Source organism: Podarcis cretensis, assembly GCF_951804945.1.
Source record: "Podarcis cretensis genome assembly, chromosome: 1".
NCBI lineage: Eukaryota > Metazoa > Chordata > Lepidosauria > Squamata > Lacertidae > Podarcis > Podarcis cretensis.
Window position 1 is genome coordinate 59,595,018 of NC_137170.1, and position 18,204 is coordinate 59,613,221.

Genomic DNA, 18,204 nt, shown 5'->3' on the forward strand with positions numbered 1-18,204 from the left:
ACAATTCATTGAAGCATACTAAAATGAAATATCCCCTCGAGGAATTCTCTGCTCAAAAGAAAGCCAATGTAAATTTATTTCTTCTCAAACACGGTATTTCAAAGCAATGTTTTAACATGTATTATTAAATATGGATTTATTATATCTGAAGTAACTGCATACAATTGCTCAAATGTATAAAACTGTTACCACAAATAAGATCATTTTACAATATTAGCAAAGAACACGGCAAACGGCTGCTACTGTTAATTACCTTTATTTTGTCTGTGAGTCCTGGAAGATCTGTTTCTTGCCTTACAGGCCTCTTCCACCTGGCTTGGGAGGGTAGGTCCCTGACTGACACCAGATGTTTTGGGACTACAATTCCCATCATCCCTGACCACTGAGAATATGAGAAAGGGCCTTTCCTGTGGTGGCTCCCTGTTTGTGGAATGCTCTCCCCAGGGAGGCTTGCCTGAGGCCTTCATTACATATCTTTAGGCACCAAGTGAAAACATTTCTCTGTAATCAAGTTCTTGTGGAAGTGGGTGTGCTGCTTTGTTTTTGTTTTATTATGTATTTTGTGTTTTTATGTTGTAAATCACTCTATGATCTTCAGGTATACAAATTTGATAATTAAATAATAAACCTTACAAACTTGGTCATTGTAATTATAATTTGCATTTTAGGAATAGGGAAGAGAGTCTGAGACTCTAGACCACTGAATACATGCAAGGAACGTATGTTTGTGGGGGGGCCAGCAGGATCATGGCTTCAGTCCCCACCCTGATATATGCATGTTAGTTTTGAAAGTCTGCATAGACCTTGTCCATACTGACTGTGTAGTTCTTAAAAACGAATGAACATAGGGCCTCCTGCTACAATCCTGGTCCTTACCCTCACATACATTCCTTGAATGCCTGAAGAAACTACTATTGACCATTGGCCATATTGCTGCTGGTGTTGCTGCTGCGGCTGCTTCTATTTATTGAAATAATCATGCAAGCTTGATGTGTTTTGTATGATATTTCAATAGCCGATTAACTTTTAGTTGTTTTCTATAATGGCCGTTAACTATGTGGATGTTTACAGATAGATAAACAGGTAGACAAATAAATAGACTTTTGCCATGGCTTTGAAAAGGACAAATATAACATGATATGGACTGCATGCTATTCTTCCAATGCTCCAATTAAAGAAATCAGGCTGAAATATACATGGGCATTATACCATGTTTTCCATCCTCTCTCACATTTTATTAAACTGCAAATGTTTTTATATCTCAGTTACACTGGTTTGACTGATAAATAGAAATAGATAAAATATTTATATAGATTAAAAAAACCCCCAACCCTCCTCCCTTTGTGCTGCCTGAACTACATTCAGAATTTAACCAATATAATTTGATTTTGACTTCGTCTATTTTAGCCAAATGCAGTAAGAGGTGCTGAACATGCCTCGCAGTCCAACGTCAAGTGAAGATGAGATGGCTCAGAGTTTTTCAGACTATTCAGTGGAATCTGAATCAGACAGCTCCAAGGAAGAAACCATTTACGATACTATCAGGGCTACCGCAGAGAAGCCAAGCAGCAGAATGGAAGACTCCAAGAGCAATACATTAGTGATGCGGATTATAATACCTGACCTACAGCAGACGGTAAGGTGAACTCCATTAAAAAGTTTATTGACCAAGGCCATACATCAGATTTGAGATGAAGTAGTCAATTAAACTATGTCAGAGTCTGGTCAGGATGTTTAATGATTAAAGCATGTAGGTAGTAGTTCTGTCATGTAGAATCATAGAAGCATAAACTGAAGCTATAGGGTATGGCAATAATTTTAGAGCAGTTTTGTTTTCTACATTAACTAAGATGGAATGCGTAATGTACCTTGTGCATGTTACCGTATTTTTCTTCCCATATGACACTCCGTCCCATAGGACGCACCTACTTTTTTTTTGGGGGGGGGGAAATAAAGGAAATTCCCCCCCTTTATTCCCCCCCCCCAAAACCAGGTCGGGGAACAGTGGGATGGCGGTGCTGCGCCTCCCCGCTGTCCCCCGAGCTTGTGGGGCTGGCCGATGTCTGCCTGGCGCGAGGGGCGCTCTGCCTCAGGGCGCCCCGCGCGTTGGGCGGCAGGCTACTGTCCGCAGCGTGGGGAGCCCTGCGGGAACTCCCGCAGGGCTCCCCACGGTGCGGATGTCTTCCCGGCGCCAGGGGCGCTCTGTTTCAGGGCACCCCCCGTGCCCCCCCGTGCGCAAGGCTTGCCGACACCTGCGCGAAGCACAGGGCGTTCTCTGCAGGGCACCCTGTGCTCCGCACCGCAGGCTGCCGCCCGCAAGCCTTGCGCTCCCGGGGGGAGATCCCCCGGGTGCACAAGGCTTGCCAACACCAGCGCAGAGCACGGGGCGTCCTCCGAAGGGCGTCCATGCTCCGCGCTGCCGGCTGCCGCCCGCAAGCCATGCACGCCCGGGGGTGCGCAAGGCTTGCCGACACCAGCGCGAAGCACGGGGCGTCCTCCGAAGGGCGTCCGTGCTCCGCGCTGCCGGCTGCCGCCCGCAAGCCTTGCGTGCCCGGGGGGAGATCCCCCGGGTGCGCAAGGCTTGCCGACACCTGCGCGGAGCACGGGGCGTCCTTCGGAGGGCGCCCCGTGCTCCGCGCTGCAGGCTGCCGCCCGCAAGCCTTGCGCGCCCGGGGGAATTCCCCCCGGGCGTGCAAGGCTTGCGGATAGCTTCCTGGAGCCTGGAGAGTGAGAGACGTCGGTGCGCACCGACGCCTCGCGCTCTCCAGGCTTCAACGAAAGCCTGCATTCGCCCCATAGGATGCACACACATTTCCCCTTCATTTTTGGAGGGGAACAAGTGCGTCCTATAGGGCGAAAAATACGGTACTTTGGTAAGTAGACTGAAAATCATTACGGCATGCATTCTTTCATTTGCTCATTCATATCTGGCAAGAAGAGGCTACCTAAAATACAGGGAGTTAAATCCTCACCTTTTGTGGATGTTTCTATGCATATTCCCTCTGTTCCTTTACATGTTTTTCCAATATGTTTTCAAAGGGACTGAGATGTAGATTTTGAACTCATTAAAAGTCATAAATGAAAGGGTTCTGTGTTCTGATTCTATTTCTCAGAAGTACTCCTTAGCCACTGGAATTCAATAAAAATTAACAAAAATGAAATGAGGAATGTGGTTTTCTTATTCCTAAGTGATGGGTAGTGCAAGAACCATCTGGTGAGATGGAAGGGTACTTCCACAGGAAATATGTGTATGTCCTCATTAATTTTCTATTTTAGTCACAGATTTAGTTCTGCAAGAATCATTACTTTAATTGATTATGGTATTTTAAAAAGTAAATAAAATAAAATAACTATGTATATCAGAAATAAGTCAGGAAAAGAATTAGGACAATACAGTGGAACCTCGGGTTACAGCAGGGATCTGTTCCGGAGGCCCCTACGCAACCCAAAAACGACGCAACCCAAAGCGTCGCATCTGTGCACGTGCGATTTAGTACGATTTAGCGCTTCTGCACGTGCACGAATGGCACAAACCTGGAAGTAACCCATTCTGGTACTTCCGGGTTTGCACCCGTCTCAAGCCGAGGGTGCCATAAGCCAGAGGCAACGTAACCCGAGGCTCCACTATAGTGACATTTGGTTTTATTTAATACAGGCATGGTTGGAGACTTGAAACTAAATTCACAGTAAACGGGGGCATAAATGGAGGGCACAATTAAGTGTTTTCTAGTCTTATTGATTTCAGAGAGGGAAATTTGGGCATGTGTATAACTCTCCCATTGAAACCAGTGTGCACAGGGTAGCGGGACTACAAAATCCCGACATCATTTTAATCTCTTATGTTCACTTTACCAGTTTTAGCCTTGAGTATTTGCCAGGAGTTAATTATTGCCTTTACCTGGAACTGTGACCTGTACTAGATCACCATTAATTCTCTGGGAACAGTTTTCCGATTGCCTACATTTGCATTTTACAACTATCTGGTAGATGTGACACATTATAATATCGTCTGCTGTCCCATCACATTGTTACATTATTCTTCCGTTTTTTTTTTCTAAAACGGTTAGTCTGGCAAAATATACTGTAAATTATGTTGATGTAGACAGAATGAGTGCTCTCTTCTAGCTAAAAGCAGTGTCTTATCTCTTAGGTGGCATTCAGTGCTGCAGAATCTGAGAGTCAAATTAGATATGGCAGATCTGGGTGGGTTTTGTTTTTTTTAACATTAAAAGGTGCACATAGGTGTAGGGAGCTAAATCCTTCTCCTGCCTTGCCTCCTACTAGTAGTACATTTCCCCTCTTTTCCCAGATTTGAAGTAATTGACTGTGGACAGGTAGCTGGGAAAGCAGTGTGTTCATCTCTGCACCCCTTTTAATGTAAAAAAATTGGATCCCTCTATGCTTTATATGTGAATGAGACAAACACATGAATAAACAATTGTGGTTGCTTTTTCCCACATCTAGTTTGATGCTGAGAGTTCAGTGTTTGCCCCAGAGGCATGGGGGTGTTCCAGGTTCCGGCCTGAGACAGGGAATGTGTTGCTCATTTGCTGCTGTCTGTAGAGAAGTACCATCTGGCATGTTTTGTCTGTTTTCTTTCCCATACATTGGTGATGTGGCTGGACAAGAGAGTGAAAAGAAGAGAATCGGTCCATAGCCATTTCACTGCAGGGTGGATAAAAAGCATGTGTTGGTTTTTTAATTTTTTTTTGATTTAAATCATTTTTTTTTTATTTATATTGGATTTTTAAAATAAAATGCTTCTGGAGGAAAATCTTTCTAAAGATAGTTTTCTCTTTAAGTTACATTATAGTCCTAAGGCTATTCATCAGGAAATAAGGATTTGTTTTAAGTTTTTCATGTGTGCTAAAACTCAGCCTAGGTTTTTTTTTTAATTGTTTAACCACATCAGTTAACAAACATAGATATATATGCTATACTGTTATTGTTTTAGTTAAATAAATTGTTTAAATTGTTATTAAGAATATGATTGTTTTTCTCCTTCCAATAAAGCACAGTAGAAAAGTTGTCCAAATATAAACAGTTAACTTATTAAACCTCACAATAATTTCATAATTATCTGTCTATGTATTTCTAATAGTATAAGCAAATCAGTAAATTTTGATATAACTGTAAAAACTGCTCTGAAAATTTATTATTCCAAAAATGAAACCTTCCTCTAGTTGTAAATATTAAGATGACACCAGCAAGAATAAGTCTTTCTATAAAAATAAATAAATGATTTAAATCGAATCTTACTGACTAGTGATTTAAATCGATTTGATTTAAATCAAATCCCCCTTGTTTCCCTGGTTATTCCATTTAATGGGAATCAAATGGCTCTGACTTGTTAGATCACGTAGAGGTAATATCTGGTGACCTCTCTTGCTGAGGAGCAGGAGTCGCTGGCATGGCAATGCTGTGCCATTATCTTCCCGACAGGGATGGTGCAGGCTGGGGAGGATTTAAGGCTGTGTAAGTGGTGTGCAGGGACGTGGGTGGCGCTGTGGGCTAAACCACTGAGCCTCCTGGGCTTGCCGATCGGAAGGTTGGTGGTTCGAATCCTTGCTACGGGGTGAGCTCCTGTTGCTTGGTCCCAGCTCCTGCCAACCTAGCAGTTCGAAAGCACGTCAAAGTGCAAGTAGGTAAATAGGTACTGCTCTGGCTGCTCTGGTTCGCCAGAAGTGGCTTAGTCATGCTGGCCACATGACCTGGAAGCTGTATGCCGGCTTCCTCAGCCAGTAAAGCGAGATGAGCACCGCAACCCCAGAGTCGGTCACTGGACCTAATGGTCAGGGGTCCTTTTTACCTTTACCTTTAAGTGGTGTGAATGCACTGAGAGCTGAGCTGATGGGGTGCTGTCTCAAAACCTAGTGTGGCTTTGGACAAGAGGCACAAGGGCTCTGGCAGTTCCTAGAGTCTTCCTTCCCAAAGCCTAGTTAGTGTTTTCCCAGCCCTGCCTTTGGTATGACAGCATGAGGACTGGGTTGGGGTGGGGTGCCAAATTTTGGCCTTGCACAAGATGCTGTAGTACTCAAATCTGCCACTGATGCAGGGACACGGCAGTGGCAAGGTAGAGGCTGAATGGGTGCAGTGGCGAAGCCAATCCCTTTCAGCTGTCAGTGTGCATGCAAAGCCCCCCACTGCCCAGTTAGGCATCAGTGACCCTGCTGTTGGCAGGACTGCAGTGTGGCCCTGCACTGCCCCTGCCCCCCAGTTGCTCCTGATGTAAAATTTTCAACTGTAAGCAGTTAGCTCCTTTGGTAGTAGTTCTGGTGGGACAAAAGGAATACGATCCACAGGGCTCCTAGTTTATCAGTGCTTTTCAAGGGAGTTGAATGGGCAAGGCTTCCAGTGCTTCAGGCTAGCATTGCACATTCCATGCAGGTCAAGATCCTGGTCTGCTACTGCATAGTAGGGCCCCTTCACCAACACTATCATCTACCATTCAGAGATAGAGATACTTGGCAGCTTCTGTGTGCAGCCTGTTCCAGTCCGGAGACCAGCTGTCATGCTGCAACCCAAGCTGGGTGGGGGAGGGGCTGGTCTCCATTATTGCAGAAGCTATGGAGCAGTTATAGTTGAGAACAGCACATCCTGAAATGGAGCTGATGGCCACTGGTCCCTGGGGTGCTACAGGCATACTTGCCCTAAGACTCTCCTTTGACCACTTTGTATATTCATGATCTGTGACCTTATATCTTAATAACAAATATGATATTTAATCCATCTTTAACAGAGTAGGCCCACTGAAATTAAGGGGCTTAATTTAGGCATGTTCAGAGTCTACTCTGAGTAAAACTTAGTTGAATGTCACCCCAATAGTTTAGCCAGTCATTCTACAAATCTTCAACTTAAGTCCATGCCAGATTTTACAACAGTTGATGTAGATGGATTTTTTATTTTGCAGTCTCTTACTACTTGAGAAAAGCCTGATAAGTTGTACTTAACCTTTAAAAAGACTGCATGTTTTCTAAGCAGCATGTTATAATTCAACTTGCACTGCTCTCTAAATTACAATGATTATATCTGAGCAGCCATCACACTGAAAAGTTAGTAGCCACACAGTTTCCATGCCACAGTTGTTCTTCAAGCAAGACGATTCAGATACAGTAACACAATTGTTATCCTTCTTATTAATATTACTGTACTGTGTAACGTACTCAAAACACCTAACCACAGTTCTGCTGTCCTATCCACTGTCAGTGGGATTTCTTTCTCAAATAGTAATTGACATTGTTTTACTCTCTCTTTTGCCTGCAGACACTGATAGTAGTTCACTGGCCATGTCAAACATTTTTTTTCTGTAGTTTAGACACAGCTATTCCATGGAAGGGTTATGTCTGCCAGCAAACATATTCATATATCACTACGTTAAATGGACTGCCTGCCTGGAGGTTAATAAGGGCTGTTCAATATGTATGCCAAGGTGAAAATCATATTTGAGGAAGGTAGAAAGCCTAGGCTGGAATCCAAAGTTCCTCTTCCACTTATTATTTTCTTTTTGCTGGTAGTTCCCGCAGGTAAGATAAAAATCAAATCCTCTACCATGTGAGGAAGTGGAACATGATATACAAGTTTAATGTAAAACTAAGTTATATGTATAGCTTGCGTAAAGCTTGCTCATCCTCAGGCAAAACTGCCTAGTCTTTCTACTGTCACAGTTCTGTGGATCCAGCCATATACTTATCCTATTTAAATCAAAACCATTTCCTTTTCCCATGGAATGCCCTTGGAAATGGAAGAAAGAGAATGTCATCACATCACGTCATTTCCCAGGAGTATTTAAGGTTTCTGGTTTTGGTGTGTGGTGCAGCAGTAGGCCAGCAGCAGCAGAGCTGCCAGTTTGCTGATTATGACTGCTGGCTAACTTCTCTCACTTGGAACTCCTTCTCTGGGCATCTGATTTACCAGAATTTACTTAGACTTCTTACATTGCCAGATTTTGGGTGTAAAATTGATAGTTACATTCACTTAACATGTGACAAGTATAAAAAAGCCCTATTAATTGTGATATATATATATATATGTGTGTGTGTGTGTGTGTGTGTGTGTGTGTGTATAATTTCAGCAGCAGTTTCCTTAATGGCCTACTGCTACAATTTTTTTAGTATTTATTAACTTGTTTTAATGAACAATTAATTATTAAAATGAATGGGTTGTAGCTAACTAAATTATAGTCAGAGTAAACCCATTGAAATTACTGAACCTAAGTTAGTCATGTCCCTTAACTTCAAAGGGTCTGCTCTGAGTAGGACTAACACTGGATATAGCACCCAGAAACAACAATTAAACAACAACAACCAAGGATAATTATTATAAATAATGAAAATTAAAAATGGAATATTTTAATTTCCATTGATTTTATTTCAAGTTAATTCTCATTTTATGCTTTAAGCTTCACATCTCTCACTATCCATCTATGATGTAAAAACTTGAGGCAGAGTATTTATACCAATGTCAAAGGACATTTCTTATAATTCTGCTACTGAAAGGCACTGTGAAACAAATCAATACAGAGAAGCATTTTGGAGACAGCTTTACATCTGTATTCATGAGCAATCATCTCATTGATAAATGCATTAATGAGTGATACGTATTATTGCAGCATCTGCTCAGCTGTATATTTTCCTGCTATATCATTAGCAGTATTTCTTCAATTTTGGTTTGAAAAGTAATTAGCAGAACCTAAAGCACAGCCTACTATTCCTTAAACAGAAATTTGTAAGCACTTATAGTATTCCAAATGGATGACCATCTGTAAACATAATATATCCAATGCAGCTCATAATGTCATGAGCGTATACTGCAATGTCAATTCAAATCAGTTGCAGTCTCTGTGGGCACACAAGCCTTGTTAGCAGACCACAGTTAAATGGCAGCAGCAGAACAAGGAGGGCTGTATGTAGATGCATGCTCAACTATAGCTGGTGGTGCAACTTTTAGTCATGAGCTGGCGCATCTGCGTACTTGCTGCTTGGCAGATTTGGACAATAAGTACAGACTTCCCTTTTCCTTGGCTACCACTCAATCATGGTATCCTGATATTACATACGAACTGCATCATTGTAGTCACCATATCACAATGTTTGTCTAGTTTACATATGGAAATGCTTGTATACTGAAAATGTTCATATATTGCATTTAATAGCATCTAATGTGACTCAGAAAGTTTAAATATGATATGTCTAGGTAAAGGAGAAAAATATGAAATATGTCATTATTTATCTCTTGTGGGATGGACAAGATTGTTTGTTTTATATAAAGCATCAGCATTTATATTAAATAATTAAAGAGATACCTTATGTAGCAGCCCTGATAATTTATGTGAATTGATTTATGGTTTGTGTGTATTAATTGCCTTTTCTACTTTTTGTGTTTTTCAGAAGTGTATTAGATTTAATCCTGAAGCTTCTGTATGGGTAGCAAAGCAGCGAATTCTTTGCACATTGAATCAAAGTTTGAAAGATGTTCTCAATTATGGCTTGTTTCAGCCTGCGAACAATGGGAGAGATGGGAAATTTCTGGATGAAGAAAGACTTCTTATGGAATATCCACAACCTGTAAACAAGGGTGTTCCAACCTTAGAGGTATTTTAATGAACAATCATTTATTTAAGGTTTGGGTACCAACAGTATGAAGGTTGTTGTTGATTTAAATTTATTAACTGCCCTTCACCCTAAGGTACTTGTATAACGTATATACAGAAGACTCACATCCTGGTATGCTGAAGCTGTTTTGAGTGGGGAGAAAGAGGATCTGAGAAAAGTTACAACTGAAATAATGGAGTTAATATGATGGGCATTTACATAGGATCTTGTCAAGAATGTCTCTTGCTCTTTGGTAATCCTTGACAAAGTGCTCTAAATTTTGCTTCCAGGACAACCACATTTCCCCATGCTGTTAGTGCCAGCATATACTGTGACCATTGCCTCTTCCTGAGCCCTACCTAGCAGGTTATCTGTTCTAAACAATGTGCGACATCTTCAACCTCAGCCCCAGGAAGGCAAATAATCATTCAGTGTGCCTGCTTGTCACAAACCCAATTTATCTATGCCACTAATGATGATGATATTCCACACTACAAGGAGCTTCCTGCTCCCCCAGAAAATTTCTCACTGTGAGAGGGTATCTGTTAGTCTCTCAAGGAGTAGGTCCCTTCTTCCTCAGAGTAACATTGCACTCCCTAAGACCCTGGGAGTGGGATGCTACTATTGCCTCCCTGAAGGCTTCATCCACCAACAACTCTGAGCTTCTCCAGGTCAGCCAACTTGGCCAACAGAAGTGAACTAGTCCCCTGAGGTCCAAGAGCTCAATGTCTATCAGACGGGATATTTGTACATTACTTTCTACTTGCATACCTGTCAATATTGAATAGAATTACTTTGGTGCATGGGATTTGTTAGGTCAAAAGGGGGGAAACATAGTCCATGCTGCCCTTCTCACACAGCTGTCAACTCCGTTTGTTACCTTGTGTTTGCTTTGTCAGTGGGACCAAGATGCTTCATCAGCTGAATTTCTCTTACTTATAGAGCAGCTTCCCTACCAGGTTGCTCTAGTTAGCTTTCCCTAGCAGAGGCTGCGGCCAATTGTGGGTCAGGAGGGTCTCACTTGAAAAACACAAGCAAGAGTTGCTCAGTTACCTTTTGGTAGTGTTGCTTCTAGACACAAGTGTCACGGAGTTAATTTGCTAGGGGATGAGGAAGGAATGCCTGGACTAAGTCTTCTTTCCTAAGGGGGAAGAGATGGAAAGAAGAAAGAGAATGGGGCAGCAAGACTTATTTTTAAAAGGAAACATTGGCAACACTAACGGTCATTTCTCTCCCTCCAGAATTGAAGTAAATGATTAAGGATGACAATTTTGCTCATCAACATGTCTAGCAATCTTCCTTTTCTTCATCATCTGTGCATAGTAGTTTTTGAATTTCATTTAGTAAACAGAAGTCTATTTTTGACTTTGGTTCCAATGTATAATTACACGTTTTGGGGAAATTGCAACACGTTGAGAGCATGAACAGCAACTGCTGTATAGTTTAAATGAAGAAATCTGGGGTGGGGGGAAGTGAGGTTATTTTTAAAAGAAGAATGGTACAAGAATATAGAACTCCACTGCTTTCAAGTTTGAGATATAATTATGTGAGTTGACAGGCCACGCCTCAGGGGACTAGAGCAGGTGTATTCTAAAAAGCATTTCTTTTCTAATCTTTGAATACAAAATGACAAAATCTTATAATTCCATGTTCTTATGAAGGAGTTAACTATATTCTCCTATGGACAGGAATTTCAGTTTATTCTGGGTGATCACAAACAATTTGTTTCTTACTGTTGGGCCAGAATGCAGCCATCTATTTGCAGCAGCACCCATTTCTTTGTGTCTAGAGTATGGATCTCATGGAATTCATTCGTTGTGAATTATGATCCAGACCGAATTAGAGCATTATCTCCTGGACTAATGTACAGATTTGAAGACTGTTATCCTTCAGATTTCACACTGAATCTTGCTATGTAGTTTTCAGTTAAAACACACGTGCACCAAAAGGTTTTTTTTAATGTATATTTTAGGAGAAAATATGTTAGGAATTGTGGAAAGGTTAAACTATGTATTTAGATGTGCATTTTGTGCTGAACCATTTTTTTAAAGCACATTTTAATGCAGAAATGGTACAGAACAAGTAATGAATGAACGCACACAAAAGTGATATAGACCTGAAACAGACTTATCTGCTCATCCCTGGTCTAAAGTGATAACACAGGAGAGATGAGGAAAAAAAGGAACAACAGGGAAAGAAACTGAACCCATCTGATACCAATTTTTCCTGTGCTATTGCAGTGCTGCCCTAAATTTCTGCTTAAGGAATATACCCAAACTTTGAAGTTTCATAGTGTTCTTTATGCATAAGAATTCCTCATGAAAAGTGCCAATAGCGTATGTAAGCCTAAACATATACTTTTTAAGAAACTCAATAAAATACCGTATTTATCTGTGTATAAGATGCTCCCATGTATAAGATGACCCCTATTCTTTGAGCCTAAAATTAAGAAATAAACACTTGCAACATTCTGTGTATAAGATGACCCCCAATTTTAAACTTTCAAAATTTTGGGGGAAATAGTCTTATACATGGAAAAATATAGTATATAGGGCGCAATCAACTATAGTTGGGCATTTTCAAGGCCTGCTGTTTTTAATGGGTGCACATGCGCCCATGATAGTTGACATTTATAAGTTCAGTTCATGCTAAGATATTGTTTGGTGTGATTAATAAATGGACAAATAATACGTTGTGATTAGCCAGCAAAATAGAATAGGAAACCATGGTTGAAGTAAGTTCCCAAACTATGGTTTGTGTAGACTATGGCTTGTGATACCTGAAGTGCTTCTATAGACAGATGCACATAGAGAAAGGAACTGGAAAAAAAATGAAAGCTGACAAGCAGTTCTAAACCATGGTTAATTTGTAAGTACGGAAATATGATTTTGTGTACTGTCTACATTAACACATAAGCATTCTGTTGGTTGTCCCAATATCTTGAATGTTATGGAAACTGACCCTTCAAAGCATATTAACATTTACCTGGTTGCTTTTTAAAATAATAGTCACCATAACTATTCTTTTTCTAGAATATTTCTAAAATGAAAAGTAACATTCAAATAATGTTGCCATTTCAGTTTCGATATAAGAAAAGAGTGTACAGACAATTTAATCTTGATGAAAAGCAGCTAGCCAAGCTCCACACAAAGGTATGTCTAAGTGAAGAACCTCTAATGTGGTAAGAATAAAGACTAGCAGAAAATGTCATTTAAGGTGTATTTTATCGACTTTTGTTAAAATCCCCTGATAACAGGAACAAGCTAAGGAAATTACAATGCAGATAGCAACCAGGCTCTTAATAAGATCTGATACTGTGCACATTTTCTTCATTTATTTAGTTGATCTGGTGAAACATTAAGAGGATAATATCATTAATATATTGAAGGATTGTCAAGGCTATGATAGAGCATTAACACCAGGCCCGTGCAGGTGGGTGAGAGGCAGCCAGGTACACTGGGCCTGTGCCCTGGAGGGCTAGGCCAGCCCAGGGGCCATGCCAGGAACCTGCTGGACTTACACTGTCAGGCCTCAGACAAGCTCTGCATGGACCTCATTAACACTATTGCCTTGGGTAGGCATTATTTTAAGCCTGCAGTGCACTTGCCACCATTTACTAATATGTGTGCACACAAAGACGTATAAATGAAATAGATTCCTATGCATAGGTGTTTAACACATATCATCCTGCTCTCCTTGTGGAGGAAGGGTGAGATATAAAATCTAAAAAATAGTAAAATAATAAACCAAGAGTAAATGGGCAGTAAGGTGTGTTTCATATGCATACTTTTAATAATGTTTACACTTGATTTTGGATACATACTAGATGACGATTGTTGCTTATAACTAAACTGTATATTTTACAGTAGTAAAATATTTCACATAATGCTATCTTTCAGGCTAATTTTCGAAAATGTATGGACCACGTTCACCACCTGTCTGTTGAAAAACTAACAAAGATGCTGGACCGGGGACTTGATCCTAACTATCATGACTTGGAAAGTGGAGGTATGAAGTAAATAATTCTCACGTGTTAGCAGAAAATACACACATCTTTAGTAAATTGCGAAGATGAAATGTCTATATGAAGTGAGTTGAATTTATATGCTTTATATGACTTAAGAGGAGTTGCATAATTATTTATTTCTTTTCATTCTTTCCCACTTTAGAAACCCCACTGACTTTGGCAGCTCAACTTAGCAATACTGTTGAAGTTATCAAAGCCCTGAAAAATGGAGGAGCTCATTTAGATTTCAGAGCTAAAGATGGCATGACAGCATTACACAAAGCAGCTAGAGCCAAGAACCAACTTACCCTGAAGGTAATTCATATGTTATGTCCATTATGCATTGTTTTATATAGAAGAGTGTACGAAGGAAAATGCTTGAGTTAATTATCAGCATCCTTAATGGATCTTTTAATCTACATTCACTCAAAGGTTTCTTTTGTTGGTTTCGGACTTCCAAGATTGGCTTTCAACAAAGAATTCATTTTGGTGGAAATAAAAAGGGTGGTGAAACTTTATCTTGTTGCCTGATAGGTAATACCTGTTTGTGCAAAATGGGAATCGAGCTACAGCCATTTATCTGACTTTGGAAGAGAATATCCGTTTCAGCGGGTTACTATCTTTTGTAGTGTTTGCCCTTTAAACTTAATGTGCATGGATTTCTTGATTTGTTGGGGTTTTGGCCATGTTGTTCAAACAGCGGAACAGAAGAATAAGCGTCTGTATTTTGAAATTTCCTGATGAAAGACCTAATAGTTCAGAAAAGTGCTGGGTTTGAAATAAGTAAAAACTAATGGTGAGGATTTGCTGAATTAATAATTTGAACTGGAATATAAGAAAGGGAGGTATGAGGAGGTCTGGAAAATAAGTTAAAAGAAAATAAGTAATTGGAAATTATATGTGTTTTTAGTTGTTTTTGTTTTTGCATTTTTGCATTTTTGTTGTTTCCTTTTTTTTGTTTTACATTGTATTATTTTTGAAAATTTCAATAAATATCTTATAAAAAAAAACAAAAAACCAGAAAGGTGCTGGGTTATACATTTTTGGACATTAACTTATTTCATGTTTTGTTTTATTTAACAACATTTTGCAATAATCAACAAAACTCTAATCCCAAAGTCAATACATTAAATATAGATTGACATAAAAGCAACATTTCTTCTAGAAAAATTCAAAACCTACTTGAATGTGCTGTTGGAGGCAACGATTTTGTTGACAATACTGTTTCTATGGTCACCTGCCATTCTTGGTCACATATATGATGTTATGTTTTGCCGTTATCACAAAATCCCAAATTTCATTAAACCTTTGCGAGGAATTCAGTGTTGCACTAAAACAAACATTCTGTCAGCACAAGCATGTCTGCTTGGCTGACCGACCAACCTTCCCTCTCCTCCCCTGCATGATGTTCGGGGGTTTTTTGAACAGTATATGTATGGTGTGTACATAGCCTTATACAGAAATAAGAACCATAGTATCTGCAGATCATCTTTGTTTCGTTATTAGTCTAATACTTCAAAACCTATCATTACTTACAGACCCTCTTAGAGCTTGGAGCATCTCCCAATTATAAAGACAGCTGTGGACTGACACCGTTGTATCACACTGCCGTAGTTGGAGGAGATCCATATTGTTGTGAGCTCTTGCTTCATGAACATGCTACTGTGGGTTGCAAAGATGAAAATGGATGGCAAGAGATTCACCAGGTAGGAAAGATTAACTTGGTGCATTAAGATAAGTCCAGGTGCACAGTGCAGCGGTGGAGCAAGCCAATTGGGCGCCTGGGGTGGCGCGCGCGCCCTGCAGCTGAGGGGGAGGTGGCGGACGGACCGTTTGGGGCAGTGCGGAGCCTGTGGGCGCCCAAGCCACCACATCACTCCCAGGAGAGATGCGTGGCTTGGGCACGCTGCAGGCCCCATGGTGAGTGCCGCCTGGCATTTTGTCACCGCCTTCAGGGGTGACACCTGGGGTAGCCTGTCTCCACCGCACTTCCCTTCCTCTGCCCCTGGCACAGTGAGATTTATTTTTCTGTAGTCTTAAAATATATTAGAAGCATCCAGATCTCCAACAACCTACACCTAGCACATGGTCACTCCTTTAGCTTTGTACAGACATTACTCTATTTTGGTAAGCCATTTCAATTAGGGCAGAGCTGAGCCTACTTACATCATTTGTAGTAATTTCTGTGGCTGTTGAAAAAAGTTTGCCAGTTTTGGGTGATTTTTGGCACTCAATGTGAATACATTTATGTTCTTTCAGTGCTGCCCTTTTGTGTGATATTTCCCTTTCTTTTTTTCTTGATGTCTTCAGCCCCATTTCGCCTGACTGTCATTTAATCTTCTTGGCTGTGATAAGCCTGTTGTTTTTGCAGGCTCCTCTACACAGCGGAAGGATGAGAAGTACGTGCCACATGCTTTACTTTACTTTATTTACACTTCAATGCTGAGAGCTTACAAACATGCATCTTGCCTCTGCGTGAGCAGAGAAGCAACTCCTCTCTCTTCGGAAACACCGAGAGAACTGTGAAAAAACAGGAAACCAGTGAACGTCACATCCAGTCTCCCTTTCCCGTGGGAAACCCAACAGCAACTCTGACTGTGGAATGTAAACAATGCCTTGTGACTAGCATTTCGCTGCACAGTGAAGAAAGCAGAAACCAACATCCTCCCCCTTTCTGTGAACATCACTGGGCAGCGTGTTCGTACAATATCAGTACAAACCCAACTTCTGCACATAGGTACAGTGTTGATCCCTTGATACAATCTTGGACAATACATCAGCAGGAATTTCATTACCTGGCATATAGGACACCGTTACGAGTCCCTTCTGAATACATTCCCTAGCATGTTGCAACTTCAATTGCAAGTGCTTCGTGCTTTGCTTACAACCTTCAGAATTCAGCAAAGCCAAACATGCTTTGTTGTCCTGGTAAACCTGGATTGGACATTTGACAGGAATTTTCATGTCTTTGCATAATTGTAACAACCATTCACAATCTTTAAGTGAATAAGACAGTGCAATTCAGTTCAGCTTCACAAGTACTTAAGCTAACTGTTGTTTGCTTCTTGCATGACCAATCAAATAGACCCTGATTGTACATGTAGCAAACTCCAGACGTACTTTTCCTGTCTGTAGTGTCACTTCCAAAACTTGCATCTGCAAAAATCTCAAGACCACCAGACTTCTGATTGTTAAATCTCAGTCTGTAATGCATAGTGCCTTTCAAATAGCGCGCTATACGTTTCAGAGCTTTCCAATCCTTAACAGTAGGATTGTTGACTTGTCTGCTTAGCAAATTACAGCTAACAGCAATGTCAGGTCTTGAACATCTGGCAATGAAGTTTAGCTTGCCTAGCACACTTCTGTACAGTGTAGTGTCAGAAAATGCTTCTTCAGTGTCATCTACCTGATAACCTGTTGTCATCGGTGTGTCTACAGGGTTAGCATCCATCAGGTTTAGTTTGTTTAACACATCAGCAATTTTCCGTGACTGGTGTACTAGAATGTTACCATCTTGATCTCTCTCTATTTCCAGAGATAGGTAGTTGTTTACCTCACCAAGATCTTTCATGTCAAAGTGCTCTTTCAGTTGAGCTAGGGCGTTATTGTACATTGTGACATCTTTCCAAAAGAATAAAATATCATCAACATAAAACAAGCAATACAGCTTCTTTTGCCCCTCCTCTTTGACAAATACACATGGATCAGCTTTCCCTTGCTGAAAACCTAGAGAAAACAATACTTCAGTGAGTTTTGTGTGCCAACACCGTGCACTTTGTTTGAGACCATAAAGGGATTTCTTCAGAGCACAGACAAATCCCTGTTTTACCTGTACGCCATCAGGTGGAAGCATATAAAGTGATTCACCTAGAGATCCGTACAGAAAAGCTGTATTCACATCATGGTGACTAATGTGTAGATTCTCCTCTGCAGCTAGCTTGAACATAAGCCTAATGCTCTCATACCTCACTGTGGGTGAGTAGGTCTCGTGATAGTCTTCACCTGGTACCTGTGCAAAACCTCTGGCTACCAATCTGGCTTTGTGCCTGACTATCTTGCCATTTTGATCAGTCTTCGCTTTGAAGACCCATTTGCTTCCAAGCAGTTTCATTCCTGGAACTACTGGAACAAGCTCCCATGTTTTGTTCCTCTCTAAGGAATCAAGCTCAGCCTTCATGGCATCTAACCATGGCTCAGCTTCCTTTGAATCCAAATCCTGGATTTCTTGGAAACTTGAAGGTTCAAATACCTTCTTGGAGCTTTTAACAGCTGCTACTGCTATCTTAGCAAATTCATCAGCAAATCTCTTTGGAGGTCTGCCTTTTGTGGCTCTTTGTGACCTGCGAATTAGCCTTAAGTCTTCAACACTCTCCTCTTCCTTCTTAGGAGAAAAGTGACCTATTGTGAACAATGGTTCCTCCAATTCTTGATCAGAGCTTTCAGAGGGTCGCATAGAGGCTTTCGCACTCTTGAAATCCTCTGAATCGCCCGATTCAGTTTCAGACTCAGAATCAGAACCTTCATCAGTGGGTGTGGGTTGTTGCGGCTGCTTTTGCTGTTGCCTATCCTCAGTCTCATCACTGTCATCAGGATAACATTGGAAAATTC

General features: G+C 40.8%; 1 protein-coding gene across 5 annotated transcripts in view; it reads left to right on the forward strand.

Moving 5' to 3' along the window:
• The window catches only part of SHANK2 (SH3 and multiple ankyrin repeat domains 2), a 339,924-nt gene that overhangs the window by 41,162 nt on the left and 280,558 nt on the right, over positions 1-18,204 (forward strand). For all 5 annotated transcript variants that reach the window (XM_079980803.1, XM_079980801.1, XM_079980798.1 and 2 more), the window contains exons 2-7: positions 1,408-1,636; positions 9,387-9,590; positions 12,671-12,742; positions 13,490-13,598; positions 13,760-13,911; positions 15,135-15,302. In XM_079980803.1, the coding sequence (XP_079836929.1) occupies positions 1,433-1,636; positions 9,387-9,590; positions 12,671-12,742; positions 13,490-13,598; positions 13,760-13,911; positions 15,135-15,302 (909 nt within the window). In that variant the 5' untranslated portion in view covers positions 1,408-1,432. The remainder of the gene's footprint in view (positions 1-1,407; positions 1,637-9,386; positions 9,591-12,670; positions 12,743-13,489; positions 13,599-13,759; positions 13,912-15,134; positions 15,303-18,204) is intronic.